This window comes from Chinchilla lanigera, unplaced genomic scaffold (assembly GCF_000276665.1).
Source record: "Chinchilla lanigera isolate Chin_1 unplaced genomic scaffold, ChiLan1.0 scaffold00063, whole genome shotgun sequence".
In the NCBI taxonomy this organism is placed as follows: domain Eukaryota; kingdom Metazoa; phylum Chordata; class Mammalia; order Rodentia; family Chinchillidae; genus Chinchilla; species Chinchilla lanigera.
In genome coordinates this window covers 5,225,955-5,249,568 of record NW_004955464.1, presented here as the reverse complement: position 1 = coordinate 5,249,568, position 23,614 = coordinate 5,225,955, and the positions used below count along the sequence as shown (strand labels likewise).

Sequence of the window (23,614 nt, the reverse complement as noted above, 5' to 3'; positions counted from 1 at the left end):
AAAAAAAAAAAAAAAAAAAAAAAAAAAAAAAAAAACTATCAGATGCAAATCAAATCACAGTTAATGCTAGTTCACACCCACAAGGAGGGTTACACTAAAAATGACAGATAATGGAGAGAATCAGTGAGAATGTGGAGAAGTTGAAAGTCCTGTAGTTTGAAGAAAAAATGATGACAAATGGGTCAGTGACCTGACAGACCCTAAGTGCTGTGCACCTACGAACACAGCTTTGGACTGCATGAAGCAAAAGCTGGTCAACCTGCAAGGGAAAATAGACAATTCCACAAGTCCACAATTCTAGTTGAAGAATTTCACAGCCCTCTCTCAATAACCAATTGAAGGAGAGGATAGAAAATCAGCAAAGATAGAGTAGCCTTGAATACTATCAAATAACTTGACCTGATTTTTATAAAATCCCACAGAGAAAGAATATATGTTCTTGCCAAATGCACTCAGAATGGTAGATTATTTCTACCAAGAAAGAGAGAGAGGGAGAGAGAACAAGAGAAAAATTAATAAAACTCTAGCTAAAAACTGATTAGAAAAAAGAGTGGAAAGATAAGTTGCTAAGGTTAGGAATGAAGGAGGTGGCACTTCTGCAGACTTTATTGATATAAAATAATAATAAGGGAATATTATCAACAGCTCTGTGCCAATAAACTTAACTTTGAAGAAATGTTACGTTCTCCAAAAGACATTATCAAATATCACTCAAAAAGCAGATAATCTAAATACCAGTATATCTCGGAAAAAAGTTGAATTTGTAGTTAAAAGCTTTTATACAGAATTTGAAGCCAGATGCCTTCATTAGTGAATTCACTAAGCATCCAAGGAATATTGATTCTATATAAACTATTTCAGGATGCTAAGAGGAGATGGTTCTCAACCCATTCTGCTAGGTCAGCATTACTCTGACCCTAAATAAAACATGATAAGGTCATTACAAGAAAAGAAAAATGTAGGCTGATATCCCTCATGAGCACAGATGCAAAAATTCTTCACAAAATTTTAGTAAACAGAATCCAACAATATATGCATATAAAGAATGATGTGTTATAGCCAAGTAGAGCCATACCCTGGAAAGTAACTTTAATCTTAAAAAAAAAAAATTGGCTTATGAAATTCACTATATTAATGAAAAAAACACAGATAATCTCTGCACATGTACAGAAGAACTTGACAAAGTTTGATACAAATTTTCCTGATACAAACTTTCAGCTTTGTAGGAATATAAGCACACTTCTCCAAAAAAAGCCATCTTCTTCCTTATAAAGATCGTATATGAAAACCTACAGCTATAACATTATATTTAACGGTGAAAGCCTGCTTTCTCCTTGATATCAGGAACAGAGATGGGTGTCAATTCTTACTATTTCTATTCAGCATTGTCCATGGCGAGTGCAATATGACAAGAAAAATATAAAAGGCATCTGGACCAAAATGAAAAAACAAAACAAAACTGTCTTTTCATAGAAGGCATGATGATCTATGTAGAAAATCTGATAGAATCAACAAAAAAGTCTATTAGATATACTAAATGAGTTTAGCATGGTTGTAGGATAAAAGATTAATATACAAAATTCATTGTATTTCTATACACTAGCAATTAAAAGTTGGAAATTATAATAAAAACTCCCTATCAAAAAGTATGAAATGTACATGAATCTGACAGTGCGTGTGCAAACCTGAACACTGAAAATTCTCAAAAATTGCTGAGCAAAATAAAAGAGAATGAAATAAAGGGAAATTTCTTTCCAAATTGATTCAATGCAATCCCAGTCAAAATCCCAGAAGCAATTTTCTATGGAAATTAGAAAGCTGATTCTAAAATTCATACAGAAATGCAAAGGGCTTAGCATATCCAAAACAAAGCTGAAAAAGACCAAGGTAGGAGCATTAGCACTACATGACTTCAAGGCTTATTATAAACCTACAGGAATGAAGATGGTATGGCTTAGGCACTGAGATAGATAACAGGAGAAGAGGATGACACACATATGGATAACTGAATTTTACAAGGTACAAAGGCAGTTCAGTAGAAAATGATTGCCTTTTCAGCAAACAGAGCTAAAAGAATTGGATTCCCTAAACAACAGCTGTGATCCATTGCTTGTATCTTACACAAAAATAACTCAAAATGGATTATAGACCTAGTTATAAAAGCTAAAACTAGAAACCTTCTAGGAGAACATGTAGGATAAAATATTTTGACTTTAGGTTGAGCATACAATTCTTAAATACAGTAACAAAAGCATGATACATAAAAGAAAAGAGTTGATAATTGGATTTCATCAAAATAAAGAACTTCTCTTTGAAAGACATTGTTACAAAATAAGAAGACAGACTGGGAGAGATAGTTGCAATTCATACATCTGATAAGGATGCACATTCAGAATATGTAAAGTAACTGGGTATGGTGGCACACACCTATAATCCAGGCACTTGGGAGACTGAGGCAGGAGGATCACCCGTGAGCGCAAGGCCAGTATGAGTTCTAGGCTACATGGTGAGACCTTATTTCAAAAAAAACTAAAACAGACAAACAAACAAACAAGCAATTTTATTAAAAATGGACAAGACAAAAAAAAAATAAAAATGGACAAGAGATTTGAGTAGATCCTTTACCAAGGAAGACCTGTGGGTGCTGAATCAGCCCATGAGAAGATGCCGGGGGCTCTGTAGTCACTGGGAACGTGCAGAGCAGAGGCACAGAGAGATGCCACCGCACACCAGGCAGAGGAGCCTGCCGCGACGTATCAGTGAGGCCGTGGAGCAGGAGCTCTTGCGCTCTCACAGTGGGAAAATGATACAACTGGTATAGGCATGATACAGGGCTTCCAAATGATACAAGGGAAATGTTATAACTCCCAACCTATTAGATGTCTGATACACCAAGTTCACGTTCCCCAAAACTGAAGAATGAATTTAAGGAACAATAAAGGTTAAGAGAGAGACAGGAGGGGGACCTGTGAAGTGGGTTCCCTGCAAACTACGTAAAGGAAGTTTATAGAGCAAAACCAGGAGGTGAGTACAAAATCACGAGGTGGCGGCTATAAGGTGGGACAGAACTATTGTGAGTATAGCTGTGTGGCTAACACTGATCAGTGGGGAAGTGAGTCACGTAGCAAGTATGCATGGAAAGAAGGACCTTTCCTGGAAGGGATGGGTCGGGAGGTCTTGGTCCCCCACCTGAGTGGCTAATACCTATGTAGGATATTGATCATTATTCTTTTTCCCTCGGGGAGATATGTAGGTGTAGTGATTCCATCTTTATCTTGAGGCCTGGCCTTCAACCAATGCACCTCCAGTCGCAGTTGTAATGTGTTCTTATTTTCTGCTCTGACTCCTTTGAGGGCCTCTCCTTGTCTGACTGCCTATAACATTTCTACCTAACATAGCTGTCTATACTACAACTACTTTGGGAAACAGGGGAGTTCACGAAAAGTTAGGCATCGACCTACCACATCTGCCATCCCCCTCCTATTTGTTGCTTCAGGATAAATGAAAGCATATGTCTATATGAAGATTCATGTGTAAATGATTACAGCAGCTTTATTTGCAATATCCCAAGCTGGGATTTACCGGAAGGCCATCAGTGAGTGAGGAATGCATCTCTTCAGGGCCGGACGCTGTTCAGCAGTACAGCGCTTGCTGCGCATGCCCAAAGCCCCAGGTTCAACCCCCAGCATTGCACGAGAGGAAGAATGTTCCTTCAGCCACAGATTGCGGTAAACCACACAGTGCAGTGTTACTGGACACCGGGAATAATGAATAGTGACATGCTTGCAGCATGGGTAAGTCTTGTAACAGCTGTTTGGGTGAAAGAAGCCAGGCGAGAGGGCACATTCTGTATGGCCCCGTGTCTATCACAGTCCAGGAAAGTGCGAAGTGCTGTATTCTGTACCAACAGAAAAAAAATCAGCGGTGGCCAGAGAGTGTGGGGTTGAGGGTGAGGGATCACAGAGGGCCCTGGGGAGCTTTTGAGGGGGAACAACGTGTTCCTGGTCTTACTCGTGATGGAACATGGTGCGGATGTAAGGAAAAGCCCGAGAGATGGCTTTCCATGGGTTCTGACGCTTCTTGGCATTGTTTCAGCCTTGTAAAAATATCAGCACTCCTAATGAACCAGCCTGGCCTAAGTCCTGCTTAGAGAACAGACCATTCTAGACCAAGAGGCACTTGGTTTCAGAAGAAAAGGGAAACATGTAAATGCAAGGTGGACCATGTCCATGGACTAGATGACCTAATTCTAGTTCGTTTCCAGCTTCCTCCTCCTCTGCTCCCCTTTCTCATCCTCTTGCGCTGTGAGAGGGCTGCTCTTCCAGCACTTGGCAGCCAGCAGCCCCTGTCAGGTCTTTATCTCAGTAAAGCCTGTCCTTGCTGCAAGTCTTTCCTCCTTTTTATTTCTTATAGTAGACAAGGAAAATGTATACTTTAATTTCATATAGTTTATTGTATGTCAGTTATACCTCAAAAGAAACTGCTGTTATGGCTTATACTTAGGTGGCCCCCCAAAGCCTCATGCATCCATAGGTGGGGCTTTGGGGAGGTGACTGGATTGTAGGTGTGTGACACGAGATTCTGGGTGTGTGATACTGAATCAAGGTGTGGATACTGGATTAGTCCACTGATTGGTTTAGCATAGGTCTGGGTCAGCTGATAGATTTACTGCAGAGAGAAGACCCGCTCTGGTTCTGGGTATCACCAACCAATAGGCTTGTAGCCCGGATGGAATAAAAAGAGAAAGGAGGTGGCTGGGGATTTAGCTCAGCGGCAAAAGCGCCTGCCTGGCAAGCGCAAGGTCTTGAGTTTGGTTCCCGGTACCGGAGAAAAAAACCAAAAAAAAAAAAAAAAAAAAAAAAAGGGAAAGGAGGAGGAAGGCTGCTATTTCCTGCCAGACCTGCCATGGACTGTTTCTCTTCTGCCATTCCAACCTGCCTTGGAGCCAGCTGACTATGGACTAAAACCTCTACAGATAATGAGCCAAAATAAACCTCTCCTCCTTCCACTGGTGAGTGTTGGGTATTTTGTCCCAGCAACAAGGAAGTAACTAAGACACTTGCTTTAAGGAAACATCATTGAATTACTTCACTTAAGATTTGTGCATTTCAGGTGGATATGGTGGCGCATACCTATAATCCCAGCTACTTGGGAGGCTGAGGCATGAAGATTGCGAGTTTGAGGCCAGCCTGGGCAACTTAGAGATCCTGTCTCAAAATTTAAAAAAAGAAAAGGCTGGGATGTGGCTCAGTGACAGAGTGGTTGCCTAGAATATGTAAAGCCCTAAGTTTAACTCCCAGTACTGAGAAAAAATTGTGTACTTAATGTATATAATTTATACACATACATACATATATACATGCTCCTCCTATCTAAAGTTTCAGTTACCTGTGGTTATTTGTGTTCTGAAAATATGAAATAGAAAAGTCTAGAAATAAACAATTCATAAGTTTAAAATACTGTGTTATTTTGAGTAGTGTGGTAAGATCTCCTGGATGTGAGTTGTGCCTTTTACAGCAGATCCACCCACCTATACTACCTGCCACCGGTCTCTTCATGGCCATGGGCTATTTTTTTTTTTTTTTTTTTTTTTTTTTTTTTTTTGGTCACTTTGAGACCGCTCTGCAGTTCAGGCTGGCCTTGAGCTCACTCTAACTCAGGCTGGTCTCGAACTTGCAATGATCCTCCTGCCTCAGTCTCCTGAGTGCTGGGATTACAGGCATGAGCCAGACATGGGCTATTGCATTAGTGCAGTGCTTGGGTTCAGGTGCCCTTATTTTACTTAATAATGGCCCCAAAACACAAAAGAAGTGATGCTGGAAATTTCATTACAGTGTGTTGTTATAACTGTTCTATTTTATTACTGATTGTTGCTGTTGATCTTTTACTGTACCTAATTTATGAATTAAACTTTATCCTAGGAAAAAACATAGTACATGCAGGGTTTGGTGCTCTTTGCCCATCCACTAGGGGCCCTGGAATGTATGTACCCCGCAGACAAGAGGGGACCACTGTGTGACTATGTGACAGCCACCAGGAAGTGCCACTTTGGGCAGGTCCCCTTCCCTTCTGGGGAAGCAGTATTCTCTTTTGTCAAGAGCCAGGCTATGCTCTGAGGGCCCTGCCCGAGCTGATGTCTGTGGCTGTGTGTCTAAGGATAAGAGACAGCCCCTGGCAAACAGTAACGGCACACAGTTAAACCAGACCAGATTTCCAACGCAGACCCTGGGGCCCAGCCTGAGCCCCTTTAAATTCCATTCATCTATCCCTGCGTGTTTGCACAGAGAAAAACCTGTTGTACTCAAAGTCCTGATCTTGGAGCCAGGGCCCGGGAGGCAGGGAGAGGGCAAATATTGATGCTGGCTGCGTAGCTTGGCCCAGGCTGCTCTGCTGCCGCTCCAGGGGAGAGCCTGCTCTTCCTCCTCTCCCAGGCCTCCCTATGGAGTGCAGCTTGGAGAGTAGTACCGTACATGTTCCTTTCGGAGTGGAAGAACTGATAGACAAAGCAGAACAAACGCAGGCTCTGCTGCCAACGCCAGCCACCAGCTGTTCTCAGGCCGAGCCCCTGGCCTGGGTTCAGCTGCCCCTGGGGAGCCCTGGCTGACAGCAAGAGAGACAGCGGAGACAGCACAGGTGGGCTCTGATTTTGAGTGCATGAAAGTTTAGCTCCTGAATCTGCATCTTAAAAGCTGTGTGATCCTAGCCACTACCTTTATCTCTCTGTGCCCCTAGAAAGTGGAGTAACCAAACCAGGTTTCCGGAGTGCTTGTGAAGACTGGAGAAAACGAGGTTCCAGAGATCAGACCTTCTCCCTAAGCGCTGGCTGCTAATACTTGTGACAGCTGCCAGCACAGCACGGGGCACCACTTTTTCTGCAGGGAGCTTTGCTCTTTCTGGATCTCTCCTAGTCCTCCCAGAAGCCCAGCAGTTAGCCTGTCTCAGGACCCTTCCTCACCCTTCTTTGCAGCCCTTTCCAAAGCAGATCAGTGTACTCCTCCTGCTTAAAACCTTGGCCCCTCAGGCAAGGTCCCTCTCTGCAGCCTGGAAGCCAAGCTGTTCCACACCCTCGGGCACCTGGGACTCCCACTTCTCAGCTTCAGGGTGCCCACTCCTGTGCCCTCCATGCTTTTGACTCCTTCCTCTCTGAAGAAGCAGAGATCCCCTAACCATGAGGCAACTCGGGACAGCCAACCCAGCTTCAGAGGCCGGCTGCCTGGCTCTGTCCCTGACTAAGTGCAGGCCAGCTGGCTACCTTGCCTGTCCAGGGAGACGTGTTAGGGACTCTAAACAGGCATTTCTCTGGTTAGGGCTCCACTGACACCCCACTGCCCTCAGAGTGCAGTGTGACCGGCTGAGCCCTCCAGGATCCGCTCCCCTCTCTTGCTCCTCTCCTATTCCCCCACCCGGGGCGTTGCCCGCTCTGGCTGGTGGACTTTTCCTGGCTGAGCTCTGCATACCCCGTGCCCTCCTGAGGGGCTGGGGTTCCCCATGTTACCCTTTCCCCACCTCCCGCCATAGTCTGTGGGAGGGAGGCTCCCTGGTCAGCAGGCACAACACAACCCTGGGGAGCCGAGGTGGGCCGGGGCTCTGCAGGTCCCGCTCAGGCTGCAGTCGCAGAGAAACTCAGCCGAAGGCCCCAGAGCACGTTCTCATTCCTCAGGCAGCACCTAGGAGCGCTCCGTAATCCCTGGATGATCAAGTCAGAAATGGGATGGCCTGGCTCGCAGCGGCACCCCTTGGGGCCCAGCCTTTCCCGCTGTCCCACCTGCCCCTCCATGACGTGAGGTGCAGCCTCTATTCCCAGGCCTCATCTTTGGGAGCCCGGCACCCCAACTTGGCCCACGTAGGCAGAGTGTGCCAGAGAAAGGAGTGGGGCAATGAGCAAAGCATGGCGCGCCACTCTCTCTGACGCCCATTTCCATTTCAAAATTCACAGGAGACTGAGCTATAAAAGCAAAATAGTGTTAGATCTGTTCCTCTGACTGGAGCCCTCCCCTTGTCTGGAATCTACATCTCTCTCCATGTCTCCAGAATGAGTGCAGGACACGTTCTGAGCCCAGCCAGGCATGGGCTCCTGGAGAGCGACAAAGGCTTTGGGCTGGGGTGTGGCTTATGAGTCTCAGTCCCGGTTCTAGCCCTGACTTTGCTGTGAGACCCTGGCTGGGTCGCTCACCCTGCGCCTCAGTTTCCCCGCCTGTTTAGGGGAGACATCTGTCCGTGCCTGCCTGGGTGTGTGAAGTGGGAAGAGGCTGAGAAGCAGCTCACTGTGGCTCCGGTCCTTTCTTTGGGAGCCAAGGCTGTCTGGCTGGCAGCTGGGGTGGGGGGAGGGGAGCTTGGCGGAGAGGACAGAGTGGTGAGGGGTCCTGCAGCCATCCTCCCCGCACATCTTCTGTTCCACAGGCAAGTCTCTGGGGCGCTTCCTGCTGGCAGGATGACAAGCGCACTTCCTCCCGTGGAATCTCACGTGACCAGTCAGCAAGGAAGGCCCAGCGCCCTCTGCCTTAGGTACCAGCAGGGCAGGAAGTGGCATGTGCTTCACTTCTGCGCCATCCTGGAGGACGGCCAAACTCCTCAGCTCGGCAGCAAGGGCCCAGACTGATCTTTCCAGGGAGTGACAAGATCAGAAGCTGCAAACCTGTCTTGGAGCAGAGGTGCCCATTTCCTCTGTGTGGGCCCTGACAGAGCTAAAACCACAGAAGCAGATTCTCATCTTTGTTTGAAGGTGCCGGACCTGACAGAGAGCTAACTCCCTGTCGATACAGGCATTCGGGGAGAGGCTGAGGCACTGGGAAGTAGGAGAGGCGATTCCGAGTTATAGGTGACGTGCAGGTGCCACGAGCCCACTGTGCTTTGCTTTGTTCTGCAGCGCTGGGACGGGAGCCAGGGCCTCGGGCGTGCTAGGCAAGTGCTTTACCATCGAGCTACACCCCACACTCCATGCGATGATTTTGAAAGCGCCTTCCTGGCCTGGCGGCCCAGGGTTCAGGCTGTGCATGAGCAGTCATCAGCGCCATCCCCAGCAGCCTCTGGCTGGCGTGGACGCCCTTCAGGGTTGTGGACAGGAGTACTCATCGGACCAGTCTGAGCAGTGCTGCGTGCCGTCCTGGCACAGGGTCCTCGGGACACAGCCGCAGTACATGAAGAAGGTGGAAGGGCAGTGCCACCACCCAGGGCCGCAGGGCGGGCACGCGGTCACTGGGGAGACAAGAGCCGGCAGGAGGGTGGCTGCTGTGTTCCGGAACGCCCTGTACCCTGGGGCCTGCCCAGATCTGCGGCCTGCCCCAGCTCCCTAGTCCCACCCCAGCTGACCCGGGTTGGCCACATTCCTGGTTTTCTGGTGGCCGAGAGAAGCCGGGCTTTACAACTCCTAGGCAGTTGACCTCGCTCGTCCTGTCTGAGCCTCTGCTCAGAGCGATAGAGGACAGGCAGTGCCCAGATACTAGTGGGAGCAGCTCTTCTCCCCCACCTCCTCCTCCCTCACCCACCCCCAGCCTCCCCCTGCCCTGTGCCCCTCGGACTTCCCTCCCACCCGTCGCTGGCCTCCTCACACCACCCCCCAGGCTTGTGAGCCCTGTCTATTCCCTGAGGCCTGCTCCAAGGCTGCCTCTTCTGAGAAGTCTGCCTCGATCGCTCTGGAGCCCTAGCACTCCCTTTTGTGCATTCTTTTGTGCCCGACCCGGATTGTCCCCTATCCCTGTGGCAGCGGGCCCTGGCCCAACAGTGCTTAGAGCACGTTTGTTGATTGAATCCTGGGGAAGAGATTTAAAGGAGTCTAGAGAAGGCCCTCAGAGGTGGTACACACCCAGGTTCCCTTCCTGCTGCCTCAGGTTGTCCCTTCTGCTCTCAGAGCTCTGGTTTCCCTATATGCAAATGGGGTCTGTGACCCCTTCCCTACCTTCCCTGCAGGGCTGGTGGGAGGCGGTGAGGGTGACCCAGGTCCAGACCCAGGTCCAGACCCCATGCCAGCACCCCTTGCATGACCATCCTCGGAGGGAAGTTCTCCATATGGAGAACGAACCTCCAGGGAGAGCTGCTGGAGTGGTAGTGAGCACCCCACCCTGGAGGTATTCAAGCAGGAGTGCAGAAGGCATGCAGCAGGGGAACGTGGAGGTTCTCTGGCCCGCATCTGCCCTCTGGCTGCAGCCTGGCCTCCTGCTCCTGCCCAGCCAGTGCGGCGACCCCACCTGGGCTCAGTTCATCCGAGCAGTCCCCGCAGTTGTTGGTCCCGTCGCACTTTTGGTCAGAGTAGATCCAGGAGGCCGGGTCTCCGCAGCGGGCCACGAGGAAGCTGGGGAGGCTCCGGGGCACGTCTCCTGCGGAGCCAGGCCGGGCCAGAAGAGTCTACATTCAGCTGCAGCTGCCTCGGGGCCATCTAGAGCTGCCAGACTCAGGGTCACCTCCCTCCCATCCCGGGAAGGCTCGAGGGGCTCCTGGGAGGAGGTCGAGCGGAAGGGAGAGGCGTCCCCACCATGCCTGCTGAGGGTCCACACTGACTCCTGCTTCTATTGACCCCACGAGGCCGGCTGTGAGCTCCCTGAGAACGGCCAGGTCTCCCCACTTATTCATCTGCTCATTCACTCAGCAAGTCACGCCAAGCACCGGGCCCCAAGGGCAAGCAGACTAGACCTGCCCAGAGGCGTCCACAGGGTGACAGAGTGGCAGATGCGACACCAGTATGCCCAAGGCTGGCCCACAGGGAGGAGCAGGGGCTGGGGGAACCCCAGGGAGGGTCCTCAACTTGGCCAGGAGTCAGGGCGGCTTCCTGAAGGAGCAGCCCTTGAACTCCGCTGGAGGGTGCAGACAGGCTCTTGGGTGAAGGACACCTACTGTGAAGGCGGCCACGTGTGACCGTCCTGGATGCAGGCGCCACACCCTCAAATCTGGTGCTGCAGGGGAACTGAAGCAGGAGCTGCCCCGGGGGCCCCAGCCAGAGCCGGGCCCCACTGAACAGACACTCACGGCATAAGCTCTCGTCCTCGTCCTCGCCGTGCGGACAAGTGCGACGGCCATCACACACCCCACTGGCGGGGATGCAGCTCCTCCTGTCACGGCACAGGAAGCCTGTCCTGTTGGTCGGTGTCACACAGGCCTGGGCCCCTGAGTGGACAGGAGGAGGCCGTAAAGGTCAAAGAAGCACCTAGCCGGGCAGGGGCAGGCCCTGAGGGCCACCCGGAGCTAGGCCCGGGGAGGCTCTGGGACTCAGTGGCATTGATGTCCAGGTTCAGCGTAACCGTCTGCGAGTTTGGGCAGAGGAGCTGCCTTCTCTATCTGTAAAATGGATCCATAGCACACTGTGGGTGTGTGGGGTTTAAATAAATACATCTCTGAGGATACACGTAGAGAAGGCATGGTTCTCGCCTTTCCTGACAACTTATCCGCCATCCCACAGGCTGCTCTGAGAGCAGTGTTCTGCTTGGCAAAGTGCCTTTACTGGTGGGCACCCTGGTACCCTGTAAGCTTGTCAGATGCGATATATCTGGGCTGTCTGGGGGCTGGTAGGTCACAGTCCCTTACATCCGGGCACCACAGGCTGCAAAGCACCTTTGCATGTTTAAACTGTTGTCTCCCCAACAGCCCTGCAAAGTGTCACCATGAGCCTCCCACTAGGGGAGGGGCAGGCCACCCACCCCTGGGGCGGCCCCGGAGAGTCACGGCAGAGAGACTGGCGGCTGAGCCGTGGTCTCCCCAGCCAAGCAGACTGCGCGCGCGCGTGTGTGTGTGATAACCACGGCGGCAGCAGGTCTGTCCATGTGCATCATGCGTGTGTGAGCCACGTCTCGATTCCTGGAGGTACCATGGTTGGTGTGAGGGGGGCCAGCTCACAGGGACGCTCATACCGTCACCAACATATACAGGCGTGTGCTCACCTGCATACACAGACTCACATGTACACACACATATGGATACCTGCAAACACACTGGCATAGGTGTGGACGCACACATCACACTCAGGCACGCGTCCACACTTCCTGTGGATCCACAGCTCTGCTGTGCCCCCGTTCCTGTGAATTTACCCCACTGCTTCTCCTCACCCCCTTACTGCCCCGGCCGTCTAGCTACAGCGGCAACTCTCAGGAAGCAGATCTGGAGACAGCACCTCCCGCTCTGTCCCCTTCCCATGGCCCCTGCATCGGGACCCCATGGGGCCTGCGCACCTGGCCCCACGCATGCGTCAGCCCTTTCTACCCACGCCTTGCAGTCTCCGCCTGCCTCCTCCAGCACACGCTGTTCCCCGTGCCCCCTGCCCTTCCTGACTCTCTGCCAAGCGTCTCCACTTCCCTGTTCACTTGGGCCCCGTTCACCTCCCCCAGGTGCCCACTCTGCCTCTCACATTGGCCAGAGCCCCTGTTCCTGACTTCCAGCGCTTGGGTCCTGCCCTGGCGGGCTCGATGGATTCATGTCCTCGAGGCTCTCTGAAACCTTCCCAAGGGCGGGGACCGTGGAGGGAGTTCACCCCTGAGGCCAGGGCTGCAGGGAGGTGCGGGACACGGCCCAGTCTTTGTGGCAGACACACACAGAGGGAGAGGGCGCTGGGGGCGGCTGGGCCAGGGTAAGAGAAGTGTGGGGCTGTGAGGGCTGAGACAAGGCTCGCAACCCAGCCTGCAGTCAGGGAAGGCTTCCAGGAGGAGGTGCAGTGGGAGCTGGACCCTCGCAGGAACGCAGATATGCTGGACTTGGGGGCTCCGGCTGGACCATGGGCATCCGTGTGCGGGCACAGGATGCGTGGGTTTGTGTCTGCCTCAGAAGGCACTGGCCAAAAATGGATTGCTGGAGAAGCCAGGCAGTCAGGGCTCCCGTGGCCTTGCAACCTCAGGCTGTGCCCAGCAGGTCTGACCACCCTCTCCCCACCTGGCGTTCGGGACGGGAGTCCGAGGCTGGTGACCAGGATGACAAGGGCAGCAAGCGTGGCCAGCAGGAGCAGCAGGAGGGCGGACAGGCAGGCTCCCCGTCGTGAGCAGCAGGGACCACGGCCTCCTGTGAGGGGCAGGAAAGGTGGTGTTGGTGCCAGCACCAGGCCATGTTCCTCCTGGCTCTTGCCCCTGCCAGCAGCCCTCTGGCACCAAGGCGTGAGGGCAGGGAGGGCTGCTGGGGGGTGGGAGGACTTCCATGCCCCATGATGCTCTGCAGCTCTGCCTGTGCATCCCATGCCACCAGCTGCCACCCTGGCAGGCTCTGCCCCTCAGCCTCGCCAGGTGACCTCCTTGGGACAGAGGGAAAGATGGACACCTGTATACCCAGCTGCTGCCAGGCCCTGTGTAAGCCTCATTCCTGTCTCTTTCAAAGCTGCACTTTAGCAATGAAGAAACTAGGGCTCAGAGAAGCAAAGGTCTAGGTCCACCTGTGCACATGAGTCCATACCAGCGTGACGTCATGACCGTGCCCTTTCCACGAGCCCAGCTGTCTGCTCTGGAGCCCAGCAGGATGCTGGTTAGAATCCCAGTTCTACCACTTCCTACCCAGGCCACAGGGTACATCACTTCACCTTTCTGTGTCTCAGTTTCCCCATGTGGAACATGGGCGCACAATAGCTATTTTAGAATTTACTGGAAGGGAAAGGGGAAAAACTGTACAAGAGAAATTGCTCCTTTTAAAACTCTGTTCTTTTGAAACTGCCTAGCTCTGTAACTGCTTCATGGCTTTGTAATTACTTTCTTGACCCTGGTAACCACGAGAGCATAACCAAACATGCAGGATGCCTGATTGTACCATTGTACCCAGCTTCATGAACTTCATGATGTTCATTAATCTACCCTTGTAACTGATGATCTCACCCTGCTGGCTAATCAGAAGAACTTCCAGGCTGTTCGGTCTCACCTTGGTACCTCCTTTGTACCTCCTGCTTGTGCATCATATAAAAGCCCTAGACCACCAGAGATCAGGGTTGGATATTCTGGGAATGATCCAGATCGGTGCCCATCAACGTCAATAAATCCGCCTCCAAATCCTGGGTGTTGTTTTGGAGTTTCTGCTTGCCATTGCAGAATTAATTTTTTTGAATTAGTGTACTGGACCAGGATTTGCATGCAATCAGTGCTAGATGCAAGCCACTGTTAGAGTTTATTTTTCAGTTTATTATTATTATTGTTAATATTATTTGCAGCATGGGAGATGGAACCCAGCACCCTGCACCTGCCAGGGAAGTGTCTACCATTGAGTGACACCCCAGCCCTCTTCATATTTATTGAGTGCCTGCTATGTGCCAGGCTCTATTCTAGCCCAGCGGGGTTAGCAGTGCAAGGTGACCCTGCACTCTGAGATAGAACTGTGCTTTGGAAGAAAGCTCTGTTGAGAGTCCTCAGGGTGCATTGCTCTCAAGTGGGCACAGAAGGAGCTGTGTGTGACGTAGATGGCCTTGCCCTCTGAGAGCCCACAGCTGCACCTAGGAGACAGGCTGTGGACACCCAGGAAGGAGAGGTGGAGTGTGGTTGTCCTAGGCAGGCCCTGTGCCAAGAGGAAGGGACAGGAGCCGGTCTGGCTCATCCTATGACCCGCAGGCCTGCTCCCGGCTCAGGTCAGCAGCTCAGAGCCAGCATGAGGTAGGCGCTTAATGAACACTTTGACCGCACTTGCCCCTGAGAGTCAGGAGGCAGAGGTGGCCCTCAGTTTGGGTCCTTTGTGGTCAATCCATTTGTTTCCACAGCCACCCACCGGGCACTCCTGCACCTGCTCGGTGTCAGGTGTTGGGAGTGGCAGGAAGGGCTGGAGTGTGGTGCAGGGCAGAGCCCTTGCCAGGCACGTACCAGGCTCAGCACTTCAGGAACTCAATGCGGGGCCTCTGGAGCCAGTGGTCACTTGAGCAGGCAGGAGGGGACACTGCTGGGCCAGGCACGCCAGGCAGAGGCAAAGGAGGAGTGGCGCGTGGGTGCACTGGCCGAGGCAGTGTAAACCTACACCAGTGATCCCTGTGCCTGGCTGGTGGCTCTCTTGCCTCTGGCAACTACAAGTAACCAGGAAGATAGCAGGAAGCCGGCGAGGAGAGGCGTCCTGGTCACCCAGGGAGCTGCTCCCCAAACGAGTGTACAGCACGGATTGCGTCACCAGGGGGACTCAAGGTGGTGTCACCGGGAGACTTGAAAGACTGGCAGAAGGGAGGCTCGTGCCTAGGTGAAGATGCCCCCCCTCAAAGCCGCTCCTCCCTGAACAGATGCAAAAGCTATGGGTTCCACAGCTGTGTCCACCATAAGCCAGGACCTGGGCATAAACAAGCACCGATGTGTAGCAGTGAAGGCTTTGCAATCAGAGGCTTCAGGTCAAGCTGCACCCTGCCTTCGCCGCCAACCGCGGGACCCTGACCTGCTTGCCCGGCCTGCTGCCTCTATACGCTATTGCCCAGTCACAGTGCCCGGGCCTCAGAGGGGCCCTGAGGTTTGAAAGAGATGTGGGATGCCAGCACCTCCCAGGGACGGAGCCGCCACACTGCGACAGTCACCTGCTTCTGTTTCCTCACTGAATCAAATGGGGACCAAGATAGGGCACACGGGAGGCGCTAAGTGTGCGATTCTCCTTCCTTTACCTCATACAGCTGAAGCGCCTGTTCATCACGCAGCGAGCCAGTGCACAGAATAGATACCACATAACTGCGTGATCCTGGCACACTGTGTCCCTCCGAGGTAGAGAGAATCACCGGCTCACTCGCCGAGTCCAGGATGAGACTCGGGCATTATTTGACCTTACAGGTGGGCTCTGCGTGAAGTACAGCACCTGGAAGATGCCGAGCACACAGTAGGTGCTCAATAAATGCACATGCATGGAGAGAAGGAACAGTTCCATTAAGTGAATGGCTGCCAGCACGGCCAGGCTGGGAGCAGGGAGCTGACAGCATAAACGTGGGGGGTGAGGGGCAGAGTGACAGCACAAGTCTTGGGCCCTCTTTGTGCCTTTGGAGCCAAATGCCTGGCTCCGTGGCAGCACCCCAGGCATGGAGCCCACAGGCGTGGGCCCTGCACCCTTTACCTTCTCTTTCGGGCCGGGCTTTGGTTCCAGCAGCAGCAGCAGCATGGCCGTTGGCTCGTCCCTGCCCAGGAAAACAGAGCCAGGCATGCTTAGGAGAGGGAGCCCCAAGCCTCAGGAGGGAGACCATGGGCTTTGTCAGCAGTCACCGAGAGCCCAAGACGGGGCCTCTGGCTCTCACACACTGCCCACCCTGGCTCAGCCTGCCCGCTCCCCCTCTGCGCTGGCACCTGTGCCCTCTTCTCACCCTGCACCCCAGCTCAGCAGCTTCACCCCACATGGCTCCCCTGGCCCAGCCTCTCTGCGTGGCCCACCTGAGCAGGATGCCCCCGGCAGTCAGGCAAGCCAGGCTGAGCATCCTCTCATCCTAGGGTCTCTCACCTGGGGCAAGATCTTGTTCATGTCTCCGCCGGGCTGGTGTGGCCAGCTGAGCCAAGCTCCCTCTGGGTCTCCAGGGAGCCTGGAGAGGACGCACAGGCCTGGCCCCGCCCCGCACCCTCCCTGGCAGGGCAGGGGCAGGGCACCCGCCCAGGCTAGGCCCGTCACTGCTCTGGAGTGACACTGCAGGCTTGGAATCCTTACCGCTACTGTACAGCCGATGAGCAAGGCATTCGGAGAGGGAGAAAATGCAAGGCCCTGACCCTTGGGGGGAGAGGCTGGGTGAAAGGGCCGCAGCTGTTATTTCCTAAGCAGCTGTTATGCTCCAGGCCCTACCCCAGCTCCCTCACACTATCCTCACTTGATCATCAGGATAACACTATGGAACGGGTAAGATTCCTCATCTGACAGAGGAGGAAATGGGCTCAGAGAGGTTAAGTAACTTGCCCGAAGCCACACCGTGAGTAATGGCAGAGCTGAGATTTCAAGCCCTGTGGAGCTGACGCACGTTTCACCTTTGGGTATGAGCTGGTTTATCACCACCTTGCCTGACCCTTGGGACCACTGGGCTCTGACTTCCCCTTCCCCGAGGGCTGCGAGCCTTTGGCAGCTTCCTGGTGTTAGGGTCCGCAGTCCACTCTGCGCCCTGCCAAGCTCTCAGCTGTGCCATGGTGGTTAATGCCTGGAATCCTAGCACTTGGGAGGCTGAGGCAGGAGGATTGCTCCAAGTCTGAGGCCAGCCTGGGCTACATAGTGAGTTCAAAAGCAGCCTGCACTACATATGAGACCCTGTCTCAAGAAACAAACAAACAAACAACAACAAAAACAGAGACAAGCACGGTGGGCAGCAGGTAGAGAGCTCCAGCGGCAGCTTCAGGTAGCGAGGGCTGGAGGGGCACTGAAAACAACAGACACAGAGCTGCCAGGCCCTCGGCGAAGCCTAGGGCCTTGTTTTTTGGTTTTCTTTTTTCTTTTTCTTCTTTTGGACAGGATCTTGCTAAGTTATCCCGGCTGTCCCTTTGCCTCCACTTCCTAATCCTCCTGCCTCAGCTCCCAGGTAGTGATGGCCTCGTTTCACAGAAGGGAGAACTAAGGCGCCCTGGCCCAGCACGCACTCCTGCCTGGGCAGCAGGTAGCCTCGGGGGCGTGGCAGGGCAGCATCAGTGCCTCGGTGGCTTCACCTTCTCCCTCCAGCCCTAGTGCCCCGCTTTGCTCCTTGGGGCACCGCTGACACGCGCTCTGCTCCTGCCCCATCTTCCTGGTCGGGTGGGACTCGCTCCAAGGCCTTCTGCTCCTGCTCTTGTCCTAGGGTGAGGCGGCCCTGAGGCGGCTGGACTGCAGAGAAGCAAGGGCTGGGGCCGCACTGTGCATCCTTCAGCTCCACCCTGCCAGGCTTCGCTGGGTTGGTTAACTTCTGGCAAGAGCACAGCTTAGGGGCCAGGGATATAGCTCAGCGGCACAAGCGCCTGCCTGGCAAGTGCAAGGTCCTGAGTTCGATTCCTGGTACCAAAAAAAGAGCACAACTTGGGAGCCGATGGTCCATGTGGCCTCACCACTAGCTGTGTGATCTCAGAGAAGCCGCTTCACCTCTCTGAGCTTCGGCTTTCCCACCTACCCCTAACCGTCCTTGCCACTCGTTCCCGAGGCAAGTTGTCCCCAGCAGGTGGATTTCTGTGCCCCGCTCCTCACCCAGCACCAAGCCAAGCTCTCTGTCTTCACTTTCCCAGACCCTGCCCCAAAACAAATTTCAAGAACTTAAGAGGAGTACATAAAATCGAGGCGGGTGATATCACAAATGCTCGCGTGGCCAGCAGCTAGAGTTAACAAGCGGTAAATTTTCACCATCTTTGCTTCAGATTTTTTTCGATTAAATATGACAAAATGTAAGGCTTCTTTTTTCCCTCTCACATTACTCCCCTCCTCCTTCAGAGCCTCCTGAGGGAATATGCCGCGTCGGCCTCCCAGGCCAGTGTTTGTGTGTGTACGCGTGCAGGGAACCATGGGACTGTGGCCTCAGGCAGCTGTTCTCTTCGCTTTCTCTCTTTCCTTTCTTCGGTGCAAGGGATCGAAGTCAGGGTCTTGTACACGTGAGGCAAGTGCTCCAGCGCTGAGTAACAACAAGAAAAACACACGAAGGTACACGGCACAGAAACAGACATGAGGGTCAGCGGAACAGGGCAGAGGAGGCAGAAACGACTCCAGCCACATCAGCTGTCTGATCTTGACAAAGGAGCCAGAAACACACGCTGGAGGAAAGAGAGCCTCTCTAATAAATGGTGCTGGCAGAACTGGCTCGCCACACGCAGAAGATTGAGTCTAGACCCATATCTCTCACCATGTACTAAAATCTAAGATCTAAATGTTAAAACAGAAACATTTAACCTGCTGGAAAATAAAATAGGTAAAATCTGGGGTGTTTTTTTTTTTTTTTTTTTGAGACAGGGTTTTGCTATGAAATTTAGGCTGGCTTTGAACTCATTATATATCCCAGGTGGGCCTCGAATTCATGGCACTCCTGCCTCAGCCTCCCGAGTGCTGGGATTACAGGTGTGTGCCACTATAGCCGGCTAAAAATAGGCAAAACTCTTGAGATGTGGATATAAGCAAGGACTTCCTGAAACAACCCCAGTTGCACAAGAAATAACACCAGAGTCAACAAATGGGATCATATCAAGTTAAAAACCTCTGCACAGCAAAGAAAATGATCAACAGAATGAAGAGACAACATACAGAGTGGGAAAAAAAATTTGCCAGCTACTTGTTGGACAGAGGACTAATATCTAGAATATACGAAGAACTCAAAAAAATCAGATTCCTCCAAAATAAAAGATCCAATCAAAAAATGGGAAAATGAAATGAATAGACACTTTCAGAAGTACCAACGGCCAATAAATACATAAAGAAATATTCAGCAAATTTGGCCACTAGACTGCAGACTAGGAAAATGGATGCATATTGAGTCCATATTCTTAAATGAAACAAATTGGACACATGTGTAAATATCACATTGTCTCTCTGGTGTGAGAAACCGAAAGTGTAAATAAGGACCAAAGTGTATAATAGGTATTGTGAAATAGGAGGAAAATGTTCAGATGGGGAGGGAAGAAGGGGAAAGTAAAAAAAAAAAAAAATGAGAAAAGAAGGAAAACGTGGAAACAAAGCTTTGTAATTGGGGAGGGGAGGAGGGGTTGAAGCAGGGGTAGGGGAATGGGAAAATAAACCCAGTTGTATCATGTACAGTTGCAAATTCTCTACGATGAAAGCGATCATCATGTATATCTAAAATGTACCAATAAAATCTGATTTTAAAAAATTGGCCCCTAGAGAAGTGCAAAGCAGAGAGAGGGGAGAGAGAAAGACACAGAGAGAAAGAGAAAGAGAGAGAGAGAGAAAGGGAGAGGGAGGGAGAGAGAGAGAGAGAGAGAGAGAGAGAGAGAGAGAGAGAGAGAGAGAGAGAGAGAGAGAGAGAGATCAAAACAGCAGAGATTCTATCTTATTCCAGAAAGGATGACCATCATCACACACTGAAAAAACAACAACAAATGCGGGCTGCTAGCTCAGCGGCCCAGCGCCTGCCCGGTAAGGGTGAGGTCCTCATTTCTGTTCTCAGTACCCCACCCCCCAAAATGCTGGTGAGCTTGCAGGGGTGGGGAGTGGGGTGCCTCTACGCTGTTGGTGGGAATGTAACCTGGTATAACCACAATGGAAATCAGCATGAAGAAGTCTCAAAAAAACTAATACTAATACTGGATCCATTTGATCCAGCTATTTCCCTTCTGGATATCTTCCCCCGAAAGTTAAATGCATCATATTAAACAGTAAAGCATGCATACTCATGTTATAGCAGCACACTTCACAATAGCTATATACCTATATGTCCATCAACAGCAACAGATGAATGGATTACAAAATGTGTATATACACAGTGAAATACTACTTGGCCACAAAGAAGGATAAATTTGAGTCATCTGTAGGAAAATGGATGCTCCTTGAGACCATAATGCTAAGTGACATAAATCAGACACAGAAGATTAACTATCACATGGCTTCTCTTATACAAGAAACCCAAAGTGTAAATAATTTAAAGAGCAAAATAAAAGATGATAGGATACAGGGAAGTAGACCTTTCATAGATGGAAAGGGGATCTAGTAGAGGGAGAGAGAGGAGGGGAAAGGGGAAAGAAAAAGGATTAAATTGCCTTATGTAAAAAAAAAAATAAAGAGAAAAAAGATGTGATATATACATATGTACCAATTCCCCACGATGCCTGTCCTCATCATGTTCTGCAAACACGTACTAATAAAAAAGTGAGGAACAAAACAGAAATATCATCTTAATGTACTCATTTGTCCTGTGTGCAAAGGTTGCACACAGATCTAGAATTCTAGGCTCACCCTGCAGGGGCATCTCCAGCTTTCTCAGACATCCAAGTGCTTAAGTCTGTACACCTATCAGCAGTGCACAAGAGGCCTGGTCTTCCCAGCCCTTGAAATCGCCAGACTGCATGCCTGCAAACCCAGCACTTGGGAGGCTGAGGCAGGACGGCTGTCAGTTTGAGCCAGCTTGAGTTACATAGTGAGTTCAAGGCCAGCCTGAACTACAGAGCCAGACCCTGTCTAAATAAATAAATAAATAAATAAGGCAGATTTCCGGACACTTGCCAGGCTCCTCCCTGTGCAATGGGAGGTGGTTTCACTTTCACTTCTGTAGCTTTCCTGCTGCTTCCATGTTTGCCAACATTTTTTGAGTACTTGCTTTTGTTACTACGTGCCGCTCTACATGCTTTCTGTATATTCGCCCACTCAGTCTCCCCAGTCATAGGCAAGAAGGGTCACTGCGTTCTCCATTTTACAGAGGAGACAACTGAGTCACAGAGTGACTTGCCTGGGTTTCACAGCCAGGCTTCAAACCAGGCCAGCTTAAGAGATGCGACCGCCTCCCCACTTAGAAGTGTGGTCTGCAGGCCGACAGCACCCACGGCCGTGGGGTGGCAGTGGGGCTAGGAATATAGTCTCTGGACATGCAGAGCTGTGCTGCTATAAACATGAGTGTACATGCACCACTGTACTTGGGTGTCTGTAACTCTTTCCAGAAGGGAAATAGCTGAGTCAAATGGGGTTTCTATAGCTAGTCTCTAGATCCACAAAGCCAGAATCTGCACCCTAACAAGAGTCCCCAGAGACCTAAACGCACAATAAATTTGAAAAGCCCTGCCCTGAACTATGCTGCTATTCAGCCCTTTCAAAGTTACATCAGTCATATGGACGTCCTCCAAAGTGCAGTGCTTTTTCATATATGCTGCCCACTTCTCCTCCTCCTCCTCCTCCTCCTCCTCCTCCTTTTTGTAGTACTGGCGATTGTACCCAGGGATGCTCTACCATGGAACTACATCCCTAGCCCTTTATCTTGAGAAAGAGTTTCATTAAGTAGCCCAAGCTGGCCTTGAATTTGCAATCCTCCTGCCTCAGCCTCCCACATAGCTGGGAGTAGAGCCACATGCCACTACCGGTGACATTTTTTCTTTATTGCAGGAAACAGGTTTGTCACACATTCAGGACATCATATAATAAACGCACAGCTACTTGGGACGTGCCAGGTGGGCTCTGCCCACAGCTGGGGACCAGTGAAGTGGGGTGGTCTCTTCCTTGGTGGCTCAGACCCAACTGGGTTCCCTTTTTTGTAGATGAGGAAGGAAAGGGCCGTAGACCTGGAAAGGGGAAGCAAGCAGGTGATTCTGGAAGGCACTGGCCAGCTGGGAGGGGTGTACTTGACCCCGCTGGACCTCATCCTAGGCAGCCGTCAGTGGCCTTGTCCAGCTGGTCTCTAGCCAAGTCACCCACGGCCATGTAAACACCAGGCCCAGCTTGCAGACACGGTGGAAATGGTCATTAAAGACCTCCGCAAAGTTGTAGATGGCTTCCAGATAGGCCAAGTGGCTGGCACTGAAGTTCTTGCTGACTGTAGAACTAGAGGCCAGCACTGTGTCAACCAAAGACCGTGAAGTGCTGGTCCATGGCACCCTGTCGGGACCTGAGTGCAGCTCTGGCTCTGGCTGTCTAGGGATCTCTTTAGAATGGATTTGAAGTTTGTTACAGAGCCTACGGATCTCTCTCCTGATTTGTAACTTGGCACTTGGTTAGGGTGACTTCTGCAGGCTCCCCCTACCTTTCTAAATCTTTCTTGCCCAAACCAGCTAACAATCTCACTCCATGGAGCCTTCTGGGACCGTCTCTCCACCCCAGGGTCCACTTTTCCTCAGTTCTGTAGGCTCTGTCTCCACCTGAGCCTGGCTGTGGCTGGGAGCCCTGGACATGGGTCGGCAGGCCACAGCTGGAGTCCAGCAGACCAGGCTTTCATCGACTCTGCCTGGTTAACGCCTAAGGTGGCAAGTCATGGCCTAAGCCTTGCTGGCTCCTCCTGCAGAAAGGGGATGAGAACCCTTCCCTCAGATGTGTGGAGGGTGAAGCGAGGCCCTCTGAGGGGAGGATGCTTGTTCTGGATGCGTTGGTTTGTTCCAGTGAGATATTCTTGAGGGCTAGCCCAGCTTTATTCTTGTCATCGCTCCGGGGGCACCACAGTTAGACGGACCCAGGGACCCAAGGGGGCTGCGTCTGGACCCATTGAGGAGAGGCCTGGTGCGCGTGTCACCGTGGTCTTTCTGCCCTGCACTCTGGGCCTCCTGGCTGCCTCTCTGAAGCAGTTTCCTCTGCTCTGAGAAGGAGATGGTGGAGACCACCGTGCTTCCTACAGGGAGGTTATAAAAATCCATGTAGGCACGGTGAGACTGCTGCAAGGCCCTGGCAATGTCACAGGGAGTCACTGTAAATGATTCAAGTAGGCACTCTTACAAGAGTATTGGACCATATATATATAGCTCAGTGTCACAAGCACCTGCCTGCAAGTGCAAGGTCCTGAGTTCGATTCCTGGTACCAAAAAACAAAACAAAACAAAACAGTATTGGACCATTTATGAAACGAACAGATCTGGAGCACTCGTAACAATGGCAGGATACACTTCCGGGTCACTTTATCAAGAGCTTTTGTTGAAACCTCTCATTTCCAATCAGTGGCCGATTTCTTTCCACCCAAGCCCTCAATTACTGCAGTTCTAACATTGTCAGAACAATTCAAATTTAAACAGAATGCAAGAAGCAGTAAAATAAGCCCAAATAATTTAGAACTGCGCAAGCAAACAAAAATAATTTACTCTTAAAATGACAAAGTGAAAACGGACAACCCCTAAACCAGGGGTTTGGTGCGCTTGGATGAGAAAATTATTTTCAC

General features: G+C 51.3%; 1 protein-coding gene across 1 annotated transcript; it reads right to left on the bottom strand.

Annotated features, from left to right (window-relative positions):
- Positions 1-5,838: 5,838 nt before the first annotated feature.
- On the bottom strand, positions 5,839-16,435 carry Ldlrad1 (low density lipoprotein receptor class A domain containing 1). The gene is made up of 6 exons (XM_005398540.2): positions 16,333-16,435; positions 15,955-16,015; positions 12,850-12,975; positions 10,960-11,097; positions 10,185-10,313; positions 5,839-9,195 (listed from the first exon to the last, which is right to left on the bottom strand). Exons 1-6 carry the CDS (start codon positions 16,351-16,353, stop codon positions 9,047-9,049), a joined length of 624 nt encoding a protein of 207 aa, XP_005398597.1. The 5' UTR covers positions 16,354-16,435; the 3' UTR covers positions 5,839-9,046.
- Between the last annotated feature and the right edge of the window lie 7,179 nt (positions 16,436-23,614).